General features: G+C 37.0%; 1 protein-coding gene across 2 annotated transcripts in view; it reads right to left on the bottom strand.

Moving 5' to 3' along the window:
* MAGI2 (membrane associated guanylate kinase, WW and PDZ domain containing 2) overlaps positions 1 to 18,698 on the bottom strand; it is a 770,034-nt gene that overhangs the window by 103,768 nt on the left and 647,568 nt on the right. For both annotated transcript variants that reach the window (XM_010580933.1, XM_010580932.1), the window contains exon 10: positions 16,793 to 17,428. In XM_010580933.1, coding sequence (XP_010579235.1) covers positions 16,793 to 17,428 — 636 coding nt within the window. The remainder of the gene's footprint in view (positions 1 to 16,792; positions 17,429 to 18,698) is intronic.

Raw genomic sequence — 18,698 nt, forward strand, 5'->3', positions numbered from 1 at the left:
CTGCTTTCATGTTCACCCAGTCAGGAGGTAATTCTCAGTATTCAACTTAGTTACCAAGAAGAACAAAGCTGAATTAGTAAAAGCTTTGCAGTGATCTAAATTATAATGGTTAAAATGACATGAAATTCAGAAGATTTAGCATAAGACAATGGGAGCCTGAAAGAAAAAAAATTGAGAGAGAAATAATGATTGATGTGCATGAAACTATTGCAGTACAGAGCACTAAAGAGTACAAAGCATGATAAATCGATCAAGATGACCTGGCTTGCAAAAAAAAGTTGAGAAATGTCACATTTTTCTGAATTCCTGAAGGGTTGGAGATGAGCAATTAACATAAAGAAGGCCTGTGTCCTTAAGTCTAATGAGAGAGGAACAGTATTGATGTGAATTTTATGATGTTTAGATTGTGTGCTGGTCACATGTAGTCCTGCGCAGTACTTTAAAAAGGTAATGAACAGAAGACTAAAAAATGATACTGATAAAGCATCCTGACAAGATAGTTGGGAAGTGATAAGTATTAAATGAATGTATTACAGGAAAAGCAAGAAAAACTGTGAATAGGTAATTTTTTTTCCTGTGACAGTGCTTTGTCTCTCAGAGGAACATAAATTGATTTCAGACTGTTGAGATTTAGACGACATGTCTAACATAATGGAAATAACCCCTCAATACCGAGAAAATTGGAACAGTACATAAACATGACAAGTTAAACAGAGAAGATTATGGTGCTGACAACCGTGAAGCATCTTGTGGACCTCACAGCTGGCCGAAGCTTAAAAATTAGCATTTCTAGAAAGACTTGCCAGGGTACCTAGCATGTATGTCCCTCCTTTTTTAAAATCAGAACTTACTGCATAAGAAAGGAAACTTGGATGTAGCCTTTGGATCTGTAAAACTTCTTCTTCTTCCTCAGTATACCTGTATACCTCAGTATGCCCATATGATCACAGAACAAAAACTATGAATTTATGCTTGAAGGCCATAGCTGGCGGAAGGAATCTGGATGAACAGTACAAATAATCAGTGATGGCCATCAAATCAGATGTGATATATACTTTTTCCATAGGGTTCCCCAAAGAATAGGTAAATATAAAGACACTAAAGGGAGATCTGTATGCTCTTTACCCAGTCACCATACAGTTTTGCTGGTGTATAATCCCAATCAGATAGGATAGGAAATAGTTTGTAGGGGAATATGCCCATGGCTTTAGCTCTTACGAGCTAATTTAAAAGGTATAATTCATGCCACAGGTATCAACAACAAATGGTCTAATTCAGGGGAAGAGGAAGGAAAAGGTTGATACGAATTAGAGCTTGTGAGTGCTCTTCTGACAAAGGGAGTTTTCATTGGTGAATAGTGATTCACTAAAGCCATTTTTGTGAAAGGCAGCTGCCAATACATTCCAGAATGTATTGAACACTTAACTGGTAAAAAAATAAATGAAGCAGATCTCAGATGAAATTGCTGGTTAAGTTCTAGATGAAGTACCTACCCACCATGTAATATTTAGCAGCACCATCTAATATTTAGCGAGCACTAAATATTAGATATTCCTGATAACATGGAGCCTTAAGTAATTTATCCTATTATAAACAGGCCTTTTTTTCTAATACCATAAGCAAGTTTTTGATCTATCAGGCAATTGACAGTTCCAGACTAAGTTGATCTATTTCTCAGTGGATGTTCTCTTTGGTGAATTTTTTTAAAAGGTCTAGAACTCAATCTTGGTAAGTGGCGTTTTAAACTTAACATTTCATAGGCTAGAGGAAACCAATTACAAACCCATTCTAGTTTCAACAAAACTGTATGTCCAGCTACTCAGAATTTAATTATTCAGAAATTATTGCTGCAATTTGAAAATATTAACAAATATACAACAGAAAGCAAACAAAAATATCTTCAGATCCTCCACTGAACAGCTATTCCATGAAGAATGTTCTGAAAGTTGTGTGTTCTGCTATACAAAGAAAGACCTTAAATGGGAGACATGATAAACATCTATAATTCTCCTTAATCTGGTAAAGATTATTTACTGTTAACGAGAACTGAAAAAACCAGTGTGCAAGTAGCTATCACATATTAATGAATAAAAGTGGGTACCACTGTGCACAAACACAAGTAATGAATTTTTATTCATCCCTTTCCTAGTATGAATGAATTAGAAATGCAACTTAATTGCAACTTCTACACCAGCACTCTGCAATAGTTGCATTTTGATTTAAAGACAAAAATACGTATCTTGTTACACTGCAGTCCTTTATCTCTCATACAGGAGAAAAAAAAAAAAAAAGCTTGTGAATACTTCAGAATTAACACTCACTCTCTAGAGACTGGGTTTGATCCTCCACCTGCAAAATTTCAGAGGCATTAATTTTTCTTTTCTAAATTTGTTGGGTTTAATTTGCAACATTATTTCCAATACAGAAAACAAATGTTTTCTTACTTATTATATTCCATTCTAAACCACTATTTTCTAATTTTTATTTCTATTATTCTTTGAGATCTGTGTATTTTTCCAAATATAACCTTCGCAGTTTTAAATAGCAAAAGCGAAAATGGTAGCAGTATATTTCCATTTGGGGCTCTTATTCTGACCTCATAATTACAATGACACATATTAGCTTTGTGTTTTATCACCCCAAATTGTAAAACTGGTGTAATAGGACTTTTGCCTTTTGTAAAAATCTCTGAAGTTCCTAGAATTTCTGTGTAATTTTGTTTCTTCATTACTAAGTCACATTTAAATAGCCACAGAAATGATGTCAGGGTTACAGCTCAGGAGGAGAAGCATCATCAGTCCTTAGTTCCAGCATTCAAGCCTTCGATTTGCTGTATGCAGCATATGCCAACCTGGGATGTCGGTGAAGAAATTACTTTTTATTTTGTGGCAATGTAGCTGGTTTTGATTTGGTGTTTCCTTCCCACCTGAGATGGAATCCAAGGTTAGCCAAAGATTTAAGCTAGATCTGCCTAGACTCCTTCTTATAGACAGCTTGAAAGGCTTAGATATGTATATATTGTCCTGGTTTTGGCTGGGAGAGAGTTAATTTTCTTTCTAGTAGCTGGTATAGTGTTATGTTTTGGATTTAGTATGAGAAGAATGTTGATAACACACAGATGTTTTCAGTTGTTGCTAAGTAGTGTTTATACCAAGTCAAGGATTTTTCACCTTCTGATGCCCAGCCAGCAAGAAGGCTGGAGGGGCACAAGGAGTTGGGAGGGGACACAGGCAGGGCAGCTGATCCAAACTTGCCAAAGCGATATTCCATACCATATTATGTCATGCCCAGTATATAAACCAGGGGGAAAGCTGGCCAGCGGCAGATCGCTGCTCAGGAACTAACTGGGCATCGGTCAGTGAGTGGTGAGCAATTGCATTGTGCATCACTTGTTTTGTATATTCTAATTTCATTATTATTATTATTGTTACCATTATTGTTATTTTATTCCTCTTCTGTCCTATTAAACTGTCTTTATCTCAACCCATGTGTTTTACTTCTTTTTTTTCTGATTCTGTCCTCCATCCCACTGCGGGGGAGCGAAGGAGCAGCTGCGTGGTGCTTAGTTGCCAGCTGGAGTTAAACCATGACTATGTAAAATGTTTAGCTGGAGAATATAGAAGCAAAAGGGGTTTCTGAACATCTTGCCCTGCTCACTATGTCCCTACATTACCGGTCCTTGTTTCCAGTGAAATCAATGACTTCCTGAGTTGCAACAAGCTCTGTATACTCCGTGCCAGTCCCCAGAAGATTTTCATCCCATTCCCTCTGAGGCCTATGTGTCTGCTGCTTGCTCTTCTCAGCAGGTTCCTGGATTAGGCTGCAGATCTCCAGCTCCCTGCCCTGAGTCCTCTTCCACTTGCTCAGATCCCACAGCCATTGGGAACGTCTCTCCATGAGGACTACCCCAGGGAGAAGCCATCTGTCTTCACTGCAGGAGGACCTGCCTGACCCAGGTACTTCTCAGAGGAAGGAACGTAGCATACACACTTGGAAGAAACCAAATAGATGCTCTCCATCAGACTATTATCTACTTGACAGAGAGGACGGTTGTGGCTGTGTTGAGCAAATAGATTCTCATGTTAACCATAAATGTCTTTCAAGCAGTTTTATAGCTAGTAGACTTTGGTACCCAGAGTGTTGTAGGTCATGGCCTGTGCTTCCTCTCTGCTGAAAAAAAGGATCATCCTACAACATGACTCCTTAGAGAACTGTTTACATGACCCAAAACATCTTTTCTGAATACCTAATTCTTCACTATCTGGTTTCTATCCTTTCAGCTCTGTTTTAGACAACTTTTCCCAAGCCAGTTCCTTTTCTTCCATTTCTACAAGGTTTTAGTGAACAACTGCTTGCAAGATTCCTCACAGGAAATAAATTCTGAAATTATATGCTTAATTGTCTGTACAGGAAATGAGACATATTATAGGATCTGGGTATTAAGGAAACATCTTTCCATCCACCTTGTACATGGACAATTGAATCAGCCATTACTTTTGCTAATGAAGAACTGATGGAAAATCCTAAGAAATCCCACATTTCAGGTCATTACTAACAATGATAGAAATTTTACTTAGATAGGACTCCTGCAAGAGTCTTGATCTTTACATAGTATATGGAAGTGTCATGTAATAACTTTGAAGTAAACGTGAAAAATGGAAAAAAAGATAGAAAAACAGTAAGAACTTAAGAAGCAGGGAAAACCGAACTGCAACAGGATCTCATTGATTTTGTTAACATTCATAATAAATGCAATAAAACAGTTTACTCATGCCATCTTACTGAGAAAAATATACAAACAATAACTTTTATTTTAAGTAATCATGCTGAATTTGCCATTTTCATTGTGATGTTACGCTCAGCTGATTATCCATAATGATTCAATAGCACTTTGGCAAGTTTGGGCTGCATTCTTTGCTATGTGTTTCAGGAATTAAGTTACACTGACTGCATAAAAATGCTTCCTGTTTGCTGATGCTTAATTTATTAAGTATTCCACATAGCTCTTTATCAATAGTGTGTCATCTGTCCAATGACATGGACCGATCTCTCTGCCATCTGCAGAATTTATCAGTATTGATTTTATGTTTTCTACAGGATCTTCATAAAAAGTGTAATACAGTCAAAAGCCAATAACTTATCCTAGAGGAATCTCATTAAAAATAAACTCCCTCACTCATTTCCTACTTATAATTATGTTAAAAGATCAATCAGTTAACCAATTTTTCAATTCAGTGTAAACCATACTAATTTTACCTGTTTCCATTTTTAAATAAGGAGTGGGGTTGTTGCACATAAAGCCTTACAAAAGTCCATTATATAAAAAAATTAAATTTTATAATCAAACTTGTAATATTAATAAAGATATTAATATACTTAATCTGAAATAATCTGGTCTCTGCAAGCCCACATGTATAACTTCCCTTTCATAAAGAAATCCAAATTACTTTCTGTGGTAGCATAAATGGGATTCCAGATTTAGCTATAGTGCATGAGACAGATTCCAACTTTTGAGATAGTACAAGGTTTTTTTAATACTTTCAATTGCTCTATGCTTGCCTCTGGTGTGTGGGCAGGACTCATCTCATGCACCCTTGCCTGGCTGGCTGGTCAGCTAAGGTCCTCAGCCAGAGTTCTCTGTAATCAGTGGAGCATGACCAGCAACCTCAGCGAACAAGCTGCTTAAGCAATGACTGAATAAAATAACGTAAGTCATCCTCTTCAGGTGCCTGTTTTCCACCACTGACTGCAGGGGTAACTATGTTGACTAGTGTAGTGTAGAAATCTAACTTTTTTACAGTTAAGTTGGGATTCATCTGACCAAATGTGAGTAGTAATTTAAATATGAAACTTTGGTAGGTGAGTTTTTAAAAACTTTAATAAGCAACAGGGAAGAATAGACTCTTTCAGAATACTATTCATTTCAGCTACTTTAGATATTTACAGTAGCTGAATGGCACCATAGAGGTGCTTGCTTTCCTCATCATACAGGGATCCCTGCTTGCTGCCCAGCTCAGATGAGGAAGGATGCCCTGTAGCTGTCTACACAGGATCCCTGATGACAACAGCTGAGGTCAACGGGGCTGTGTGTGTTGCAAGGCAAGCCTAGGAAGACAGGCTGAAGTATGTAGCATGTAAACTAGTTTCAGCTTCTTTGCCTTTAAGGACCTGTAAAAATATACATTCACAATTAATTAACATGAGATGACTGTTTTAAAAGGGCCATTTTGACTGAAACTGTATATGGCTGGTTCTTCTTTTAGTACAATGCATCCTAATGTGCTTCTATTAGGATACAGAGCTTGATAGAGTTGAAAGTCTGGTGTACAGTGAACAAGTTACAAGATAAAACTCTTGCTTAATTAAGATTAACCTTAGTAGAAATAATCATTGCGGTTGATGTCCATGTAGTAAATGTTAGCCAGATCAGACTATCTAGCTGTTCCTATTTTAGAGCCAACCTCACAAGCCATTGAGGTGTCTCAGGAATGCTATATAATAAATAAATAAACACTGCATTATTTTTCAATTATAGTGTGAGAATAATTTGCTGTGTATGCAATATCAGTGAACACATCTGGCAAGCTGAAATAAAAAAGCATGTCTTCATTCTTTCTGTTTCCATTGATTTCTAAAGAACTTTCATATATAAAGAAATATATATTTGTTTTATATAAATATTTATATTTAATATGGTGTAATAAGAAGGCAAGATTAAAGAACTTCTCTTTCTCTCTGAGAAGTACTGTGGAAGAAGTTTAAAATTATCCAGATGGTGATTTATTACATTCAGACAGAGACCCTCTCTTTTAGCACCGTGGGCCCCCAAACATGAGAAAGATGGAGAACCAGAGAATAATACAAGTGTTTAGGTTGGAAGGGACAGTTGGAGTTCATCTAGTCCAACCTCCTGCTCAAAGCAAGGCTAAGTTCAAAGTCTGGGCTGACATTCAAGAATGACAGCTTCTCTGAATTGCTTGAATGAAGGAAAAATGGAGCTAGAATGACAAGCAATAAACACACAGACTGAGGAAGGACCTGGGTAAAAGATGGAAAAAGCTAGTGAAGAAGGGCAGAAATTGGATGGAGTGACTGTCTTGGGCTCTACCACATTTGTTGGCTCTCACTGGCCACAGATCAAAGCCCTGTGGACTTTTCTTTTCCCCATACTTCTCTCTGGACTGCTCTAGGACCTCCCATTGATGTAATCATCATTCATTTTGGTTACACAGTTGAATTACTCTGCCAGAATCTTTTCATCTTCTTTCAGTAGTTCCTGATACTTATTCCTGAGAATATTACATGTTAAATAGCGTGAGGCTTAAGAGCTATGCAAAAGAGCAGCTGGGTCTTCTGATGCACTATCCCACTAGGATCATATTTACAAAATAAAAAGGAACAAGTGTCTCCACTGGTCATTCCTTTTTTTCCTTAAGGAACAGATTAAGGTGTCTTCTGCACTACTTCAGAGATATGATAGTGTTTATACTGCAGTAGAGAGGCACTGCTTGGCCCCAGATGCCTAAAATAATCACATTTATTGAGAACAAGTAGTTTAAAATACAGAAATTATTTCACATTGATAGTAAGAAAAAGATGTTGACTTTGTATTGACAAATGTGTTTAGTTAAGCTATTAACATATATGCAGATAATACTGCGGTATTTCCCATAATCAGCAAAACTTTTCTATGATGCTAACTTATCCCTGAAGTATTACTTAATGATTTTTTTTATTCTTCAAGAAAAACTCTATTATTATTATTGCTATCATCATCATTTATCCTTTTAACATATTAGCAAACTTTCTGCTAGGGAAAAAACCAACTCATTGTGGAAATGGAAATTAATTGATAGAATTAATTTAAAGATCATTAAAATATTTTCTCATTCAAAGGGTTGGAGTCTGTGCCTTTATTCATGCATTTTTCTAATTCATTCATCTTTTTCTAATTATCACAGGATCTTTAGAAGTTCTTTATCTAGAACACACAAAATGCAATAAAAAATGCTTACATTAGAGAAAAAAATACTCTAAAAAGTCCATTAAATATAATTTGCACCTAACTGAAATATACACTAAAAATACAGTGACCCTAGGAATATGTGCACAGAAAGCTTGTCTTTTTTAGCTCTTGGTAATAAAAGGTACAAAATAAATAAACGTCAAGATTTTTCTCATTTACCAAACAGGAAAACTGCACAGTATGTTTCTTATACACTGAAATACTGTTCCAAGTTATGACAAATCTGGCTTTGGAAAGCAATTTATTTCTTTTAGAAATCTGTTTTGACACACTTGGGAGTCAACTTTCAGAGTTTGTGCCTGACAGCTTTGGCTTCCATGTCCTTTTTTGTACTGTAATCTGAAGGTGACACAGCAAAGGTGTATGTATCCTGGTGTTGGTTTCGATTGCGTTTGAATTATGAGTCACCCAAAGTCTTCCTGAGAAGGGCAATGTTGTATTTAATAAATGTATGCTCTTGGTTTATAAAAAAATTTAAAAGTTGAGCATTACTCATAGAGGGCAATTGTAGCCATTGTTAAAGCCTTCCTTCCCTTTTTTAAGAATGTAAAAGAAAATTACTTAAAGAATTGTACAGGGATAAATACCTCATCTAGAGGACTAATTTAGTTTCTGCATTTTTACTGGATCGGCAAACTGTAGGAGCCAAGAGAGTTTTGTGGCTCTTGTAGGTGGTTTAGGAAGTGCCTGAAAATCACACTTTCCCATCTCTGCAGTGCTGTGTCTCATGTCTGTAGCACAATAGATAATGTACTCACTTGTTTCATAGTGTATGAGCTTACTTTATTACTATAAAATATTGCACTGTATTACAAATCACCACGTCACAATGTCTACACAATGTACTTTGACAACAGATTTGGAAACCCAACAAATGTTTTTAATAGGACATTACATTATACTGAACCAACAGAAACATTGTTCAACACATTTAGACTAAACTTTAGACATGCCTCAGTACACAAGCACAGGTTGTATGGTACTTTTAGAGTCCAGCTCTGCAGTTCTCCCTCCTTAGGCTGAGATCTCCCCGATCTCCTCTGAGGAAGGCTAGATTCACTCAGAGCCTAGACTACGGGCAATTAGGAAAAAAGTGAGTTTCTTCATGCCCCAGTATTGCAGTAGGTTCTCCCATGTACCATGCTCGGGAGGTATTTGGCTTCAAAAGATGCCATTTTTCACTGAGATATACAGTCCAAGGTAACCTGGTTAGTGTTCTGATAATACTGCTTGCAAGAACACAGGAGAAACTTCTCTGGCCTGGCCAGATTCCAGTGTAGGCTAGCCAAAAAGTCTGTTTTCACAAAACCCTGTTCCTTCAATTAGTATTATTTCATTCACTAATATCAGTAAGACTGAAATCAGTCTGCAGTGCTGCCAAGAGAGCTCTTGGGTTCTAGCAGTGACATGGGCTGCAGCTACCAGACACAAACGTGCCCTGCACTCCTCAACAGAGACAAGTAGTTGCCTGTCCTGAAGGCAGAGTTCCTGCAGCTCTGCACAAAACTTAGGTGCATGGCAAGTCTCTCTGTAGACCTAATAATGATAACGTCTGACTGCTTACTGTATGTAGCCTCATCTCGGGCTTAAGAATTTAATGGCAAAATAGCCACTGGAGCAATGGTAGTTACCTCTTTGTAACACGCAATGATGAGAATCTATGTCTACGCACTTGTATTTCCTTTTGCTAAAAGGTCTTCTAAAGGGACCTATTTCTCCAGTGTGCAAACTAACTCCTCTTAAAGCCAACAAGAGTTAGGCACACACATCCCTAGGAGAAGTGCCCCCATAAATTTTAATAGAAGCACTGTTCAAGTTTAATACAGACCATATAAGCCTACATTACAAAACAGTTTCACCAATAATAAAAGTACTTTTGAAACAAAATGCTTGCTGATAGTCATTAAAAACCTTCTATGCAATATATGTAAGAAAGATTTATCTAATGCTTTGCAAAATTATCCACAAATGTACCGCACAGTGCACAAACATTAATAAGAAAGAAGCAGCAAAACCATAACACTACCACTTTGAAATGCAATGCAATTAATAGTACTTCCATTAATACAGTATAATAGCTACTAACTATTATTGATGTCTATTTTTTCAAGAATCCATATTCATTAAGGAGGTCTATGGTTTCTTTTTCTTTTATTCAGAAATATGGAAGCAATTGCACACTGTTTCACTGCTACTCAGAGCTATACAAGGAAAGATATGAAAGTCTCATTAGTGTGAATTTTAGGATAATTTTAGGTCTCCTGCCATGACTCCCTCTGTTCAAATTTGTCATTCCCTGTGCTACTGAGAGGTTACCATTTCTCTTACTAACAAGATTTAGATTGAATCCCTTCATAAACTAAGCTATATATGTAACTTATTTTTTAGTTTACCTGCTACAACATGTAAAATATTTATTAAAATAGATTTTATACCAGATGAGTACAACAAGATGCTTAAAAAATATTTCAAGTTAATCCAACGTATAAAACAGTCTCAATGTGTAGGACAAAAAGGATGTCAATAATTTGAAGGTTAGTAGAAGAGTACATATCTCACAGCTAAAAATATGATACTCTGTAAGATGAGACATGCCTTGTAAAAATGAATCTGGAAAGCAGTCCTTCCAGGAGTTATGGTAATATAACAGCAGTATTTCTTGCATGGTAACAGTAGTTTCTAAAAATCTCTCAGAGATTTTATTTCCAGAATTAACATAGGAAAGACAACTGGCCCTCTCACAAGGCTGTTATGAAACTATCTTGCACAAAATACTGATTTCTACATAGGGAAGGTAGGAAGGGACAAGTGGCCAAGGCTGGCGGTGGGGAAAAGGGCAACATGACATCTAACAGCAAAGTCAGTGAAGTGGACAATGTAGCATGACTCACAATATTTTTGATCATTAAGTATTTCTGGCATTACTAGCTAAGAACAGCAACAAAAATGAGCAAAGAATTCAAACAGCTCAAAAGCCAGCATGAGAAGAATACATTTACAGACAACTCATGCTGAGGAAACTGTTGAATTTATGATGTCATATAAAAGCTCATAACTTTGAGATGGAAAAGAAAAAGGTCAGCTACGAACCTTTGTTTTCTATCGGTTTTAAAGCAGACAGACCCAGGAACAAAAGAGCACTTCATAGAGGGATGGCAAGGCAAAACAGTGTGGTAAGTTGGAAAGAGAAAATTGAAAGAGAATGTTTTAGCAGCATGTTGGACAGAAGGAGTTTATGTCATTGACCTCTAGGTATCAACAGTTCACATGATTTACATTCCCTTTGTGGGATCAAATGTCCCTTAAACTCACAAACACAAGATATACGTGCCATTTAAGAATACAGCAGGGCTAAAAATGCACCATGTTGCCAAATGGATCAAAGTTCCTCTGAACATTAGAATACTCTCAAGAAATGGGAGAAAAGGGATCAGGAGCAAATGTACAGTTGGACTAACTGTCTGGAGAGGAGAAAGTATAGCAGGAAGCAGGAGAGCTGTCAGACCTTGTATCTCCCAATATCTCTTGTCAGAAACAACAGAAAGAAGCACACCTTCATGAACAAAGTATGCACGAACACTCTGCTATTAATTCAGAGTACCCATAAGAAGCAACTAAACCAAGACTGGGTTCGTTCAGGAAGTGATTGGAAGGGAAAAAATCACCAATGACTCAGGGATGTACAAGAGTAGGATGATAAAAAACCTCCATAAGTCCCAAATCAAAACCGTACACCATCCTCCTAACAATTTCATTTCTTCAAACCCTCAGGACTGTTGACTAGAAAGTCCTGAATCGGGGATGAGCAAGCCAGAAGATACAGGGTCTCCAGTTTGCACCAGGTACTCTCTTAATATTTTGAATGAAGAACTGCAGAAGGAGAGTCAAAGCTCTAGAGACCTCAGTGGTGGGCTGAGGTTGTGGAACCGGGAGATCAGAACTGCCTGGGCCAGACTACTGTCAGCAGGGGGATGGTGCTGCCTGCAGCTTTATCTTGTGCAGCTTTCCCAGGGGAGAGCACAACTTGGAGAAAAAAAGAGTATGAGCTTTCCTGACCAGAGGAACTGAAAGACATCTTATAGCAAGCCTGGACAAAGAAAATTTTCATCTCTGTGGTAGAGAGATAAATCTGAGATCAGTCCATGCAAAGCGCACCGAGCGTGTAGCATTCCTTCCACTGAAGGAATGAGCCATTCTTGCTCATTTTGAGGGGCGAGGCTTATTCACTAGAATATGCAGAGATGTTTTTTCTGTGAAATTTCTGGCTGTTTTGGAAATGATTCATGTGGTGTACTGGTATCTGTTAGCAGCCTTCAGCAGTTATAAACTTCTACTGGGGTTTATACAAAATCTGAGAAAGATACTCAGCCATCCTTTCATTCTCAGTTTACATCTACATAGTTAAATTCTCCCTCCTCATCTTGACTGTTTCTGCATTGTGTGTGGCCCACACTGTCTCCCATATCATGTTAGGGTGAAACTGGCTGCTGGCTTATTCCAGTCCCATGCCAGGAGTGGGCTAACAATTAACCAGTATGGACAGTGCATCAGTTCTCTCCATCTCGTACTCACAGCCTCAGTTTCTCAGAGCCTGTTTGGATTCCACCATTATAAAATAGCCATCTGATGTAGGAACTTTGTCAGGCTCCCACTTTTTGCATTTAGTTTTAATGTTTTACTCACAGCACTTGTTTAGGAGTTGCCATATCTTCATGAATCAGTCCTGGATTGACTTCAGATTTCCTTAACAATGGTATTTAAGACATAGTCTTTATGGATCTACATTTGAATATTGTCCTTTTTTTTTTCAGACAGGAACACTTCTGGGGCTGGCCTACTGTTTATAGGTTCATATATTTCAAAGATACTTTCCAAAAGAGATGGCATATGTCAGGTACCTGGATAGCTTATTTGGTAGAACATGCCAAAACCAATTTTTGATATCCTAATTAGTGAATATTTTGCTCTACATAATTTTGGTACATACTGCTTCAACCACTAAGTGCTGTTTTTCAGTAGTTCTGGACTAATGCAGAATTTCTGCTTTATCCAAATTCAGAAAGACTGATTTTTGGGAGTTCCTCCACACTATTTCAGCAGCCTATACTCAATGCAAACTGCTGCAGAAGATGAGGATGAAGTGTGAAGGATGAATCCTTTTTTTTTTTTTTAAGCAACACTTTTCCACCATCTTTCCCTTTAATTTCATTTTTTTTTCAGTATCAGCAATCCTGTCAGCTTATAGTAATCAATGGAAACTATATGGCTGGTCAGCTAAAACAGATGCAAAGAAACCGAACTAAGCAGTGCATCTGTGTTTAGCAAAGAACCTGACTAATAAACAGCAGATTTTAAGATCTCTAGTGATAGAGTATCATAGTTGTCATCTACACAAGTGCTGCTCATTATTTTCTTAAATATACAATGGTATTACTTCCATGATTTTTGTTTTGTTTTGTTAAACTAGCAGGTAAATTACTACTTCTGCTTTAGAAATTTTAAAATGAGTACACTACAAATTCAGTGGGACTTCCTCCAGCTGGATTGTAACCCATGACAAGTCTCTGTCTGGTGTTGGTTCAGTTTTCTTTAGTGGCCTTTTTAAAACTGAGTACTGCTATTCCCTCCACCTTTCTGAAACATGCAGACCTTTCCCTCCCCTGCATACTCTGGCTGTTGACATCCTCAGCTTGAGGGACAATGGCTTTTTAAATGCTGTAGCATGCCTACTATATGCGTACAAGAGAGCATTTTTTCCTGCATAAGATGCTTTTTTCCTATAGTGAGAATATATTTCAGCCAATGTCAATCCATTTCTTGTCTGCAAGGTAGATAAGATTGCTGGATGAGAGAGAGAAATTAAGTCACTTCTTACCTACAAAAATGGATTTGCCACAGTGAACTATGCAGTCAGGCCATATTCATATCAGAGACAGAATACATTACAAGGCAACACACAACCTTATGCAAAACACAGCCTTCCTCTTCCACAGGCAGGAATAGTACTTTGGTCTTAATCTTAAAAATGAGACGCTAAAGACAGGATGCATAGGATAATGGTGGAAAAGGATGGTATTATTCAAGTGTCATTATACATTGGAGATAATAAAAATAAAAATTGGATCCACGAGTAAGGAGAAAGTATGCCTTGCTTCACTATTGTCACAGGCTAAATATTTTAGAATCATAGCAGGTTTCTCTAAGTACTAAAATTTTCTTTTCTATTCAGATTATCTCACATGACCACATCTTATAATCTGTTTCCTATTCATAACATGTGGGGTAGACACGTATATCTGAACCAGACATCCTCGATTCCCTTTGTAGTTACTCAAGCAGAATATATACTTTTAGGGTACACCTGACTTGTTTGAAACATCTACATTGGAATGACATGAAATGTACCCTAGAAAGGCCCATTTCTGCCCAGGGACTATAAAAGGAGGCATGATGACTAGCATAGATATAATTACCTGCATTATAGATGTATATTTGGTCACATGAATTCCCTTTTCCTATGAACTTATGAAAAAAAACCAGGTTGTCACCTTAAAACAGTTCTCATATTTCTGTTAAGCTATGATTTAGCCATCTCAGGTAGAGTAGGTTTGTCTCATACTCTGTATTTTTTCACTTCTTTTGAATCACTCAAACGATCCTTTTCTTTAGAGTCAAGCAACTTTACATTAAGGTATATTCCTTATTTCTGACATACAGAAATTTCTGGTAGTAAACTTTCATTGGTTCTGTATTGTTCCATGAAGTTTAATCACTCTGTAGTACTTCCAAACAGTTGCTTTAGTCATTGTCTTACCATGAACAAAACACGCTTTCTTTCTCTTCTCTGCATTCCCTAAAGCAACCAACCACCCCCTGCCCCAGCAACAGAGGGTTAAGACTCAGGAACATGTTACTGCATTTGGATCCAGTATTTTGTGTCAGCTGAGCAAGGGTAACTATCTGTACCTCAGTGTTTGGCCTGACAAAAGATAAGATGGTCTAAATTTATACTGCTTTTATTGAAGGTTGAGCTCAGTGCAGTATCTCCTAACTGCCACAGTGATATGTAGAAAATAACCACGGCTCTGTTAATATACCAGAACTTGTTAAACTATCATGTTGATCAACGGGTTTTGATCATGAATTGATGCTTGAAGAAGAAATTCTCTTGAAAGAAAGGAATTATCCTCATGGGCTTGAGTATGTTGCTGTTTCAGGGTTTTTTTGCTACTGTCCTGCACTGATTGCTGAAATATCTATTTTGCTGTCTATTATTACTCAGGCTTGTTCAGCACACTGGATTTCACACTCCACTTCTCTCCGAAGATTGGTGTTCTGAATTGTTTTCCTCTAGAGGGGGATTAGCTTACATTTTTCAAAATAAAATCCCATCTTTTGGGGTTACACTAGCCCTTCTAATCCCCTTTATACTCTTCTTTTGCTATGCAATTCTCCCTAATTTGTCAGCATCTTCAGAAAAAAATGTTGCTTACTCCACTGTTCCAGATTCTTAATGGATGTTAAATAAAGCCAGATTTAATACCAACTAATATAGGACCTCTGCAACAATTAACTTTCTCCAAGTTCATATACCATAGTGACACCGATCGGCCGTTACTTATTACTCTCAATTTGGTTTCATTCCAAAGAAATGTCAGATTCTGTCTCTTATAAATAGTTCTTTTAAATATAGATATGAAAAATACTTTCTTGACTATGTGAATCTCCAGATATTTAAATTACTTTATGTTTATTATTTCTGTAATTTCATAAAATGTTACTATATTCCTTGTTCTAAGGATTAGTAGGTTTTCTAATGACAAACATTTGGCATGTGCAAACACTAAAGCTTCACTTCCCAACCTCTACTTTTCAGAAGGACAGTAATTAGTATTTTTGTATAGAGTTCTTTTTTTTTTTCTTTTGAACCACAGAGTAACGTACATTCAGTGACATATGAATGCCTTTAGAGGAACAAAGATCTTTAATTAAAGAAATTCAATCATTATTCACTTCAGATAATAGTAAATTGTGATGGATGCTTATCTCAAACCATTGAAGAAAATTTGTTTGGCTAAAATATTAAAAGCTATGAAATTACTTATCGCTGTCAAGGTATTAAGACTCTTCTGTTGTTATTGCTTCCTTACAGATAAGTCTTGGCTCTCCCCTTCCAGCAGTGTATATTCAAGCTTACTGTGTCAGGCTGGTCAGCAAATCTAAGTTGCTGGAAGCTATTTTTTTAAAACAGAGAAAAATACACTATGGATCTTTGTTGTCAAGAGAAAAGCAAAACAACTGTTGTACAATACTTTTACAATGAAGGAAAAGGAGGCGAAATGGTTTATCAAAACCAGTAACCTTGTAAAGAGCTCATAGATTGTTCTGATTTTGATCTACCTTAATGAGTCAATATATATAATTATATCTAAAACTTGCAGCACTGCTTTGGGACTATGAGAGTTTGCTGCAGACACCATACAAACTATTATGGGGTGAAAGGTCTGGAACTGCTCTAGTTTGACCCTTGTACAGAGGTGGGACCATTGACACTCAAAACACAAAAAGGAATGTAGGACAAACTGTTAGATTTTGCCTAGGATACTTAATTCAAGACACACTTTTCCAGAACCAATGGTGTTACCTCCCACAACATGGAAATTAATTTCCAATCTAGCACACAAGGATGTAGTGAATATATGTATGTCTTATGGTTTAGAACCTTTTACACACATTTTCGTAATTGTACAGACTTTCCAAACTTACCTCCTCTATGGATAATCAAAGAAGTTTCACCTCCAACAGGACATTCTTTAAGTATATCCACTACTTCTGCATGGCTCAGGTTCTGTACATTCTGCTGGTTGATCTCAACAATGAGGTCACCTTCACACAAACCAGGACATCCCTGAATGTCTAGAATTTGCTTCACCCTCTGTCCTGTAGGACTGTCTGCTATAGTGAAGCCAAAGCCCTGGGCCCCTTTCACAATGGTTAAGGTCATGAGTTCAGCTTGGGTGGCCCCAGAAGAAGCCATTGATACATTATCATCATGGGCAGGTGGTGGGAATGTGCTATCAAGCTGACTATCTGCTGGAATGGAGTGCAAGGAGTGTGGTGGTCGATCTGTTACGTCTGGAACAGACTGAGAAGTCCTAGAAATGTATTCCAAATAAGTTTCATAGTTATGTCTTCCATTTACCACTACCGGAGGCCTCTCCATTACTGCAAGGGGTGGCACCATGCTGTTGGCAGGATCTTCAGGATCAAAGGGCAAAGGGTATCCACGACATAGCACCAAGTTGACACTCTGACCAATAGGAACAGACTGGAAGAGTTTGACTACATCTGCGTGGGTATGTCCAAGGACACAAACTTCATTAATATAGACAATGACATCACCTAGAAAGAGAAGAAAAAACAGTGACAACATGAGACAACTTCAGTTACTGTGCATGCAGTGCAAAATTTTTTTTTTATGAGATAGAACTCTACTAAAAAATAAAATAAATTAGATCACCATACTAACTCAAATAATGGAGACGAAAAAGTAAAGTTTGGCTGCCAGCAAATGTAATACAAATAGACAATGACAGTACTATTTCTTTTCTGTGGAAGCTCACAGCTGGACAATTAAGCTGGGTCCAGACATACACCTCTTCTTAACCTTTCTTCCCTATTTTTTCAGCTCTTTTCAGTGTAGTCCACAGATTACTTTTTAATAAGATACAACAGAAGTTTATTTGGAGGGTTGGTTATCAGGAAATACCATTGTTTGGTGAAGAGGTAAAAGGAAAAAGAAAGGAAATAGTAAGCACTCCTGGACTAAAAAAATCAATGAATAGGGATGCAAGACAGTGCATGCATGTGCATAAGGAAATACTTTTTCCATTGATCATGATATTGACAGTTTCCTATTAAATGTCATTACTTGCCATCAGACATCCAGGACTACTACAGTCATTTCCTATTCTAGGCATGAACTAAACTGTATCTTGCATATCACTGAGATGTTTAGTGGCATTTTGTTGTAGCCATGATGGTTCAAGGACAATGACAGGACAAATTTTTTAGGTAGGTATAATAGTTTTTTATTAGAAAAATCTAGGCAAATGTCTGAAAATCAGTTTAATATTTCCAGCTAAACCAGCTGGTCAAATAAAGATACTACCTTTACCTCCAGCTCTTGTCTCACATATAGTACAGAGCTACCAGTCAGAGCATATATGAAAGCAGAATACTTTGAGTCAACAGGCTATTTATGGATCTCCATATTGCTCGTGCACCAACCAACTTCTGTTACTAAAAAGTTCAGAAATAAGTTCAAGTTTTTTCTTGTTGTTAGAATGGATCTATATATTTGTAGCCATAAATAATTTTTTTATGGCACTGTTAAGGTGCATATTAAAATAAAAATGAGTAATCAGTATAAACGATATTCAGAATAGTTTGATGAGCCCCAGTCAATTTCCACTTTAATAAAACAGTTTGCATCTTTATAACAAAGGAGAAGGATGTTTAGTTAAAGAACTCCACAAGTTAAAGTATTTTTCTAAGTGAAGATCATATTATCCTACCATTAATTAGGAACAAGAAATCATTTATACAGACAGCACTGTGAGGTGTCTACAAGGTATACAGTTCAACAATTGGCCTATCATAACGTAATGTT

This window comes from Haliaeetus leucocephalus, unplaced genomic scaffold (genome assembly GCF_000737465.1).
Source record: "Haliaeetus leucocephalus isolate CR32 unplaced genomic scaffold, Haliaeetus_leucocephalus-4.0 Scaffold751, whole genome shotgun sequence".
Taxonomy (NCBI): domain Eukaryota; kingdom Metazoa; phylum Chordata; class Aves; order Accipitriformes; family Accipitridae; genus Haliaeetus; species Haliaeetus leucocephalus.